At 41.1% G+C, this 10,355-nt stretch overlaps 1 protein-coding gene across 1 annotated transcript; it reads right to left on the bottom strand.

The window, feature by feature from the left end:
* Window positions 1–3,725: 3,725 nt before the first annotated feature.
* On the bottom strand, window positions 3,726–7,000 carry LOC103706338 (uncharacterized). Its single transcript, XM_008790397.6, has one exon. The coding sequence runs from the start codon at window positions 6,025–6,027 to the stop codon at window positions 4,105–4,107; it is 1,923 nt and encodes a 640-aa protein (XP_008788619.1). The 5' UTR covers window positions 6,028–7,000; the 3' UTR covers window positions 3,726–4,104.
* Between the last annotated feature and the right edge of the window lie 3,355 nt (window positions 7,001–10,355).

The following is a 10,355-nucleotide window of genomic DNA, read 5'->3' as shown; positions in this document are numbered from 1 at the left end:
ATTATTATTATTATTTTTGCACCGTTTGAGCGAGGATAAATGTTTACCGGAATTCATGGAAGGATGAAGTGCTGACCTTGGTGCTGAAGAGGGCCAGGCTTTGTGAAGAACAAGTACCAATCATATGGTTTAGGCCGATCATTTGTTGATCATCACAAATTCTTATGCAGTAAACTGGCATTTCGTTATTATTATGTGGTATAACATCATCAGGTTAACTCTTTATATCTAGTTACAGACTTACAACAAATAACAAATGCAACATCTTTATGTCATCAATGTATTAATCCTTAGGAATTCTTATATGTAGACATTATTAACTTGTTTCCAGGATATCTAGTTTTGGTTGACAGGGCAGCTTCCTCCTGGACTATGTCTTAATTATTGTAGCCGTGGCAAGATCCCCGATGCTCGATGTGAAGACCAAAAGTTTTGTTCAAATGTTCAATACTTTATTTTCACAAGAGAAAAAAAAAATTCAATAACTAAATATGCTGCACTGCCGCAGCACAAGACAGTTAACATAATTGATTTCTAGAGAGCTTAAATGATTAGCTTTAGGGAATTTGGTGCCCTTCAATTAGAACACAGGGAGTGCTTTAATGAAGAGTTAGGTCCTGCTATGGCATTATTAATTACCTCAGAGTGGGAAGCCTAATGACAAGCAACTATCTGATATGATACTTAGCAGCAAGCTGTGAGTTCTATGGGTTAGCTTTGATGCCTAGAAGCAATGAAGCTAGTAAAGATCATTATGTATTTTTATTCTCCATGGACACAGTTCCATGATCGTAACATCGATGGGAATAAGAAGAAATTTGTTTGCAGCAATTGCCTGGGTATTGAAATGGCCCAATTATCATTTGCATTCTGATGGTAATGGAATTTCTTTTTTATTTTTCAAATAGTACATTGTTGGAGATAAATAGCTCATGGAACCTATATTATGACCAGATGCTTTTGTTCAAATTTAGTTGGAAATCAAACATAAACATTTTGGAAAATTGAGAGGTTAATTGAAAGAAAAATGAGAATTGGATATTCTCTTTTTATTTTTTGTTTCTTCTTTTCTTTCTGTTCCTGAGCAGAGAAAGATGTGTTCTATCATGTTCTTGATTTCTTTTTCTGTCATTGTTCTTCTCTTTTTCCCAAGAGCAGCTTGGGTTTAGGCAAGGCGCCAACCATTATACATATTCTCTAATAGATCTATTACAATACATGATATTTTAACATTCATCGGTAGCGAAAAATTTGATGAATATTTAAAAAAATGTGTGCATGTCATTTGAAGCATGACACTACATATCTTTCTGCGAGTTGGCATCAAGTGCCAGGTCAATTATCAGAAAAGCCTGTTGCATGGGTTATTTCACATATTTCATTCTCAAATCATCACAACCAATGTTGAAATAATCATAACTAAGTTGTCGGCAATTCACAAAAAGAAAATTATGTATTCTGCTCTTGTGAAATGTTCAGAATTGAGACCTTTGGAAGATAGTAATATGACCTTCATACTACCAGTCAAAATGAACTGATAGCAACCATCCCTATAGATATAATGCTAAAGTTTTCAGTACTCCAGTTCTATGCTAGATCGTGCGTGTTTTTTATTTTCACAAAGCATGTGCTTAGATTCTGTGCGACGATTAATTATCAAGACTGCCTTATGCAATGTGTTCATCAATCTGACATACATATCGTCACAGCTAACAACCAGAACTTTCTGAAAGTATGGTGGTACAGTGTGTCCCCAAAATCCTAGTGTTACATATCAGTAGCGACGAATTAGTCCTCGAGATTTTGGACCAACGACCGGGCATTGCATGAAGGCATCACAAGCATCCAAGTGTATACAATTCACAATGCTGGGCTCCTGCAGCTGCATGAGAATTAAGGGTTGAGATCCTTGATGCACGCCCCAACACATTCCAGATTGGCCTATAGGCTTCAGCAGAATCTGCTTGTGGTTATTGATGTTCCATATGTAGTTCTCGTCAGTCTTGTAAAGATTTAATTCAAAGTTTGGTATTGGGTGTGGACTGTGGACATATCACAGGCTTTGGGGAATCTAATGTTGCACAAATGGGGATGCACCTTGTACAGATGGGATATGTTGAGCGCTTAGGTGGTCGAATTAGACTCCATATGTAGGGCCACAGTGGTCTGTCCTAGAGGCTCAGGCAAGCATATGATGTCCTTTGTTTTTGCCTCATTCAATTAGGAACAAGAACAGTGTCATGGCAGGCAAGTATTTGGTGCTAGCAGTAAGTGCCCTGCTTGCTGGTGTAACGCCATATAATTGTCTTTCACCTAGCAACTAAAGGACTGGTATTAATTTTTAGCTACTCATGACTGCAGCTAATGGTGACTGAATGACCAATTTATTTCTAGGGACCTGCTCTCTCAGTTATGGAGTTCAAATACATCTGTTGTGGGCTCTGAGAACTATAGCTTTTGTATACCTCCAGGTTTATCATCCACCTGGCTCACAGTTAGTATCTTAATATTATAGTTGCAGAATGTGGTAAAGGGTCTTCTCATTTCTCATTGTTGGATAGGTCTCCAGTGACATCAGGGAAATAAGTTGCCTTCTCTATTTCAGGGGTTCTGAATCTTAGAATCCAATGAGAGTTGTAAGCAGAAGATTTGGACTAAAAAATGTTTGGTAGCTGCTATGCCTTATCATCTAACTGTGTTTAAATTAAGCTGGACCACTTGAACCGGACATGAAAGTGCAGGTTCAGAAAAGTACAAATACACAGCATAGAAGAGAGATAACACCCTCTGGGTTTGCTTGCATGAAGAGATTTTTTCTTGCTTATTTTTCTGATCTATCCTTGGGAAAAGAGATCATTGTTATAAGAACTGGACAAGTAAATAAGATAATGCTCTTGCCATACAGAGATCCGAGCAGAATTTTGATCTCAATGCCCTAGAAAAGTTACTTGGGTTCAAGAATATGATAGTTACTGGGATTTAAGTATACTTCTAAATCCTACACATGCGCAATGATGAAATCTTGGCCTGTTTAAGTGGGTCAAAGTATGGAAGCATGAGCTATGTAGGCTGCAAGGTGGCTTAATGAGGAGCATACCTAAAATAAAAGTTGAAGAGACAGAATATAGGCATCGTTGACAGATTAGTTGGATTGATTATCAAAAGCATGTTTAAGCCACAGTCCATATCAAAGAACCAGTGATGGATTAATTGGCTGGTTAAAAACTAGTTGTTTATACATTAAAATCTATCCAATTATCCTTACAAGGTAATATAGCACATCTACGATGTGGGAAATCAAGCAGCATCACTAGGATGTAATTTAGTCCTGCCTTCGAAGGCGTAGAACAGCTGATATTGAGAAATGTATCACACTGATGTTTGAAAAAAAATATTGAAACGAGAGGGAGGAGCAAAGGATAACTGGAGGTGCAAGGTTTCCTATACTAATCTCAGTGACCACTTGAAGCTAGGTCAGGAATTATTGCAAACAAAGGATACAATGTTCCAACTGCTGTGCATTTAGCTTACTTTGTCCAATATCCATTCAGAAGTTTTCTTTCAGGACTATTTCATTTCCCCAAAGAGTTTACATTTCATCAACCAAGTGAATGCTGCTTACAATCATCGGTTGGATCGTTTCTCAGGAACTACCATCCTCCTCGCAATTGATTGAAGAAGAAGTAGGAGGAGTAGAAAGAAGGATACACTATGGAATATCAGGCTAAAGAGAAGCAGAAATTGCTGACCTATATATATATATATATATATATATATATATATATATATATATATATATATATATATATATTACATATATCCACCACAATAAAACAATTGAAACTTTCCAGCCTACAAAACCCTCCTGAGACAGAAATAAAACATCACCACCTGCATGCTAAAACCCCAAGTACTGCCAACATAAACGAAACAAACAACCACTATGATGATCATAAAAGTTTTAGGGATCAATCTGCTGCAACCTTGACAATTTAAACAGATGTAACTGGATGTATGTACACTCCTGGACGCTCTAGATTGGAAAGCAGAACTGGGTCTTTCTTCTTCCTGACCCTTGTTCCCCAATGAGTGTCCTTGACTGAATCAGTGGTAACCTCTTGAACTTCTGGACTGGTAGAGCTCTAGCCTACTCTTGGCCTCATGCAACAAGTCCTCCACCGTCGCGTCCTGCACCATGTAAGCCTGCTTGTATGACCACTCGAGCACCGTAAGGGTCTCGGCTTGGGCCAATGCCTCGCTATCGGGAACATGGATGGCAATGTAGCACAACAAGATCAGAGCTGGAATCTGAACCTCTTCGCCGAAGTAGACGAGCTGGACGAGGTGCTTCGCGCCTCCGGCATCGATGATCGCCTTCGAGTGATCTACGTGTAGGAAATTCTCGGTGCATGCAAATTTAGTCAGCGCGACGGTCGCCTCTCTCATGACCACCGCTTCCCTCTCGTCGAGCAGCCGCACCAATGGCCCGATGATCCGAGTCTCGGTCGCCCGGAATGTCCTTGACAAGCAGCCCAATGCCACCGTGCACGGGACTAGGAGGTCGTCATAATCTGCCTTCTCGACAATTCTCAGGAGCTGGTCGACGACCGCCCGGGCCGCCGGGGAGGTTGGCTTGAATGCGGACCTCCTAAGGTAGGCATCCTGCTCGGCGACCCGGCAAATTTCCATCAGCGCCATGGCTGAATTGTACCAGACCTCGTCGGCTCCCTTCTCTAGAAGAACGGCGAAGCAGAGGAGCGCCTTAGACTCGGTGATGCTCTTGCAAACGGCTGAATTGCCCCTGGCGAGCTGCCACAGGGCCTTGGCGGCCATGGCCTTCATGTGGGCCTTGGTGGCCGGGTCCTCGAACTCCCTCCCCTTGATGCTGGTGCCGCTCAGCGAGACATTCTGCTGGTGCTTCGAACCCGCCGTCCCGTTGGCGCTGCCGTTGGCGGTGGGCTGCGTCTTGCCGGATGACTTGGCCATGGTGGACTGGATCACGTTGTGCATCTGGTTCTTGTTGTTCTGGCTCTGGTTTCCATATGGATGCTGCATCTCTGGGATTTCTACCAGCAGGGAATGGCTATCGTTGTTCGCTGAATTGTTGTTGTTGGCCATGACGACGGAGTGGATGGACATGCCCTTAGAGGGGATGGCGTACTTGGAGTGCTCCTGGACGGTCTCGAAGGCGAGGTGGCTGACGAGGAGGCGGATGACATTGTGCTGGGCGAAGACGTCCTGGCACTTGGGGTGGTTGGCGGCGAGCTCCGACACGGCCCACGCCACCATTGCTTGGACTTTCATGGGCCCTTCTTTGAGAACCTTGGCGAACGCCGAGCAGACGCCGGCGAGCACCATCTGCTCGACGCTCTCCGGGTCGCGGGCGAGGAGGCCGATGGCGAGCGCGGCGCTCTCCTGGCCCTCCACCCGGCCTTCTTTAACCAGACGAAGCAACGGCCCGACGCCGTCCTCTTCGATGATGAGCTTGCCGTAGCGGTCGTTGTCGCGGGCGAGGGAGACGAGGGAGGCGGCGGCGTCGGCGCGGGCGTCGGGGGAGCCGGTGTACATGGTGGCGATCTGCTCCCAGATGAGGAAGAGGATGGGCTCGTTCTGGGCGATGGGTGGGAGTCCGAGGTGGCCGTCGTCGTCGTCGGCGGAGGCGGTGGAGACGCGGATGAGCCAGGATACGTCGCCGATGGAGTTGTCGAGCTGGATGCACATCTTCCGGAACGCCCCCGCGGGGATGATGGTAAACACGCGCTTCATCAACCCGTGGGCGCGGCACTTGGAGACGAGCGCAAACGCCTTGTCGAGGACTTGCTCGGTGTCGTCCACGATGCGGCGGGCGGGGCGCTCGTAGAGCTCGGCTCGGGCGGCCTGCCGGAGGAGCGCGGCGAGCCTCTCCGTCTTGGCCTTCACCTCCATGCACTCCTGCTTGAACGAGTGGGCCTCGTCGGCCAACTTGGTCACCTGGTCCGCCAGCTGAATCGGCTTCGCCAGGATCAGCTTCACCCCATCCCCCATCATCTTAATTTCCTCCTCCTCCTCCTCCTCCTCCTCTTCACCTCAACTATCAACAATCCAATCTTATATCATACCATTTCAAGGTGTTCGATGACATGCTCGAGATGATGATATTGTGAAGGAAGAAGGTTCGTTTTGAAAATTGGAATGGATTATTTTTTTAAAAAGCCTTCTCCTCCTCCTCTCACCTTGTTCAGAACAAAGATATGGAACGGGAAATTTCCATGCTTTTCTTTGGTTCCGTTGCCTGGAGTTTCGGAGCCGGGTCTGAGGTGGACGGGAGGAGAGACCGACGGCTTTTTACATGGTCAAACGCGTTTGCCTCTGCTCCCCCGCCACCTCCTCCCTTCCTTGTTACAGCCTTAGTTTAATGTGAGCATTTATAATTGGTTGCACAAGTTAAGAACTCCTGCAATTCCTCTTTTCTTTTTTTCTTTTTCTTAATGAAAATAGCAACTGGGATCGATTCTCCAAGGGAGTCTCAATCGAGCATCTGAATTATTATTAGTTCTGTCACAGGTATGTGCTGGTTGGTCCAATGGTGCCCTGCCATGTGGCATTCTCCCAGCTGGTCCATTGGTCATTTGGGTCCAACACCTGCAACTTTTCTCCACCAAGTGCTGATTAAGAGGTGATTATTGCGTGTGCTTGGGTTTGGAGCTCAAGTTCTCAAAATAAGTTTATGCCATGGCAGAGGCCGTGAGAAGAGTAGAAGCTGGTCCTCGGGAATGATGGGGGGGAGGAGTCGGGCGTCATATTTTCATGCTCTTCATCGTTTTTCACGGTGGCACTCACTGCTCCAATCGTCCTTGGTGGGGTTGTGTTTTACGTAACGGGGTTTGGGTGGATGAGGTGAGGGTTTCACATGGGAGGTGAGGGTTTGGTACGTAGCTTTTTCCAGAGGTCACGTTCTCACTGTTTTCTTCTATGGTTATAGTTTATGGCTATAGCTTTTATTGGGATGCCCACTTTTTTTTTTTTTCCTCCTGTGGAGATGCCATGAAGATTGGAAGTATTCTACTGTTCTAATTAAAAAGTATGCTATTTGCATCTAACAGGCTTAGCCTTTTGCTATTGGATTGGTACCACAATTTCTTTTCCTCTTATCCATGTACTATGAACGAAGATGGCAGGTCATCATCACAATTATGAAAAATGCTGGTTACTTGTAAGTTAAATAACTTTATGAATGAGATGAGAGAAATCAATGGGATGGGAATGTTGGGCAACAGTGAAGATGTATTTTGATCTTTTTGGATGTGTACGTATTATAATTATATAAATCATCCGTTCTAACAAAAAAAAAAAAAAAAAAATCATATCTTCTAAACTTGATCCAACCTCTCACTCATTTTGGTATCTGGATATTCGATTGGCAAGTTAATCATGGGTCGACAATGGCCCTGCTCCGAATCACATGCCAACAGTCTAATTTTTGGTTAATCATGAATTTACACATTGACCCATAAAATATAACTAAATATTTAGATATGCAAAATTTTTAGAAAATCTAAAAATATGAATATAATTGAAAAATCTATAATGATAATAACTTCATTACATATGTATAACATCTCTACGGGAAGGAGGATATAATTTTCTAATTTATTTTTTATAAAACAGAATTATCCATGTCATATAACCAACTTAGGATAGCAATCACGATTACAGGAATTTGGACTTAGACAAATTTTTTGTATAACTGAATGAAAACCTGCTCCCACATAATGAAATACTAATCTATAATAAAAATAATAATATTTGAAATTAATATTTTTTTCAAACATTCTTACCGTGGTTGATCCATAGGGATTGATATTACATCGTTCAGATGGGTCAAGGGTTGACCCGAGTCAAGTCAACAAGCATAGAAGTCTTTCGATTTGTGCGAGGTTGACAAGCTTTTGGGTCATGAATTCAATGGATTGAACATGTCAAACTGCGTAGATCTTAAAAAGATTGCAAACATTAATTATTTATACAATTGATTCTATATCATTTTTGATAGTTGAATGCCAAGAGTCTTTGTGGCTCTAAATAAATGTCAAGTTGGCGGGTGTTCTTTGCTGAAACAAATGTCATTTAGTTTAACTAAGAGAAGCAAATGGAGTAAGCCATGGGAAGCATATTTTCTGCATACAAAAGTTTTTTGTGCCACTTGGCATCACAAGATCGGTTCAACTTGCAAGAGTTGCTGCCAACAATGAGAAATAGTTGAATATTAAGTTGTCATGTCAGAATTAGTAGGCCTAAAAAGTTTCTATGTATAGTTAATAGGCAAGCCAAAGAAAGCATTTTCTAGGCAAATAAGCTCTAGTTCATTGATTGTGCTCCAAAAAATTCAAGAACCATGGAGTTGCTGATAGCTATGGTGATTGGATCAAAAAGCACCATATGCATAAAACTAGGTCAAGAAATCCAATTCTCCTAGAACTACTAATAGTAATATCATAGGCAATTGCTGCTATGTTTGCATATATTCACTAATTGGAGGTAACAAGGAGTAAGTGGATTATCTAAATCTAGATTCAACATAAAGCATGATTTAACTTATCGATGGATTTTGCTCCTCTCGAGATGTGAGGATATCTACTCATTTTGGGTTCAAAATCAATAATGAGATGTTCAAATTAAAGATTCACATATTGATGGTGGCTTGTACCACTAAAAATGCTTAAGAACTACAAATCATAGATTTTGGCAGTTTTCAATATATGCATCAAATGGGTGAAAAATGATCTAAGATCATGTTCCGCTATGATCTAAGAATTAAATTTTTATTTTCAATCTATGTGTATTTTAACATGTGTAGATAGTAATCAGTAAGATAAATTTTCGATATAAATGTTTGACCACATATTGTAATATACTAGTATGATGAAAACTATCTATCTTTGTATTCGCATGATACATAAGGTTAGAAATCACCAGAATACATGATATTTAATTTTTAGATATATTTAGTAGTATAGATCATAATCAATAGTGTGGCTCTTCAATTCAGATAACTTATTATTGATTTTGGACTCGAGTACATAGACTTGATATCATATTAAAGCATTTATGGCTTCTATAAGTTTGGGTCCTTGGTGAAAAATTCTAATTCACTTAATGAAAAAGAAACTGAAAAAAGAGAAATAGGGAAGAATAAAGCTAGCTTGGCTTGTAGACATATAGCACATCTGATTTGAGATGATTTATAGGGCTTTTGGAGATCAAATTTGTCCAGTTGCGCAAATGGGTTCAAATCAAAAAAAAAAAAAAAAAAAATCTAATTTAGTTCCTCGCTTAAATTTAATTCAATTGGTAACAAACATAATTATTGTGATTTCCTGTTAAGATCTTCGTCAGCATACACTTGCTAGGTTCAAGTTCTACCGATCAAATTTTATGGTTGCATCTTTCGTATTGTACATAAATCATATTTCCCTCCAAATTCAATGGATTCTTTTCAAAAAGAAAACCATATGTAGATGTTTTATGGCTTCGATATATCTTTGGTCACAACAAAGATAAAGCAAGCATTTATATGCTAATATCCAAACAACCTTATTCAATTTCCTGCAGGTTATGCATTACCTGAGGAGTCATATATTTTACTTGCACTGTTTGATGCCTCTCGAACAGCTCTTTTCTCTATGTCGGGTTGCAAACTCCCAATGTTTAGATACCAGGTTGGATCCTCCGGTTAGGTCAGATTCTTGGGCGATGTCGAGAACGATTAAGATTTGGGTCAGATCAGATCAGGTCAGAACCCGATCTACCAAAAATATAATATAAAAAATGGAGAACCTAGAAGTGTAGGCTTGGTGTGAATATCTTCAAAGCCATCGAGGTTGTATAATATTTTTGCTGCTCTAGAAGGATATACTTTTAATCAAATGTGGAGCACCGATATACTTTTCCAAGCTCAAGTAATCAATTATATACATATTTCATTTTATGTATTAAAAAAAATGCTTTTCTTTTTAAAAGACCACAAACTATGGCAAGCAGAGTTTTGCATGGCATGGCTTAGAAACAATGCTATCTGCAATTAAATTGTCTTGCTGTAATGAGTTATCCCATCTCAAATATTCCTAATCTCACAATTGTCCTAGTGAACATACCAATTGAGCCCACACTTCTCCAGTTTGACAAAACGGCACCTAGTTTACCAAGGTTAAACTTCATTCCCATCCCATGTAACACCTGCAACATAAAATTAGTTAAGAATTATAAAGTGACCTCCAAAGTTGGTCTTTTTAGTTAGTAACAAGGCTCCTGCTGCTGGAGTCAAGCTTAAGAGTACCCAATAAACTTGAACCAACCTAATGGCCCTTTAGGTGTCA

The sequence above is a fragment of the Phoenix dactylifera genome, chromosome 16, assembly GCF_051530095.1.
Source record: "Phoenix dactylifera cultivar Ajwa chromosome 16, Ajwa_hap1_PhDact_Kaust_v1.1, whole genome shotgun sequence".
Taxonomy (NCBI): Eukaryota; Viridiplantae; Streptophyta; class Magnoliopsida; order Arecales; family Arecaceae; genus Phoenix; species Phoenix dactylifera.
This window is presented reverse-complemented; position numbering and strand designations above follow the sequence as displayed.

Bases quoted from the DNA above. Each gene is read 5' to 3' on its own strand.
- LOC103706338 (XM_008790397.6), bottom strand. From the start codon at position 6,027: ATGATGGGGGATGGGGTGAAGCTGATCCTGGCGAAGCCGATTCAGCTG.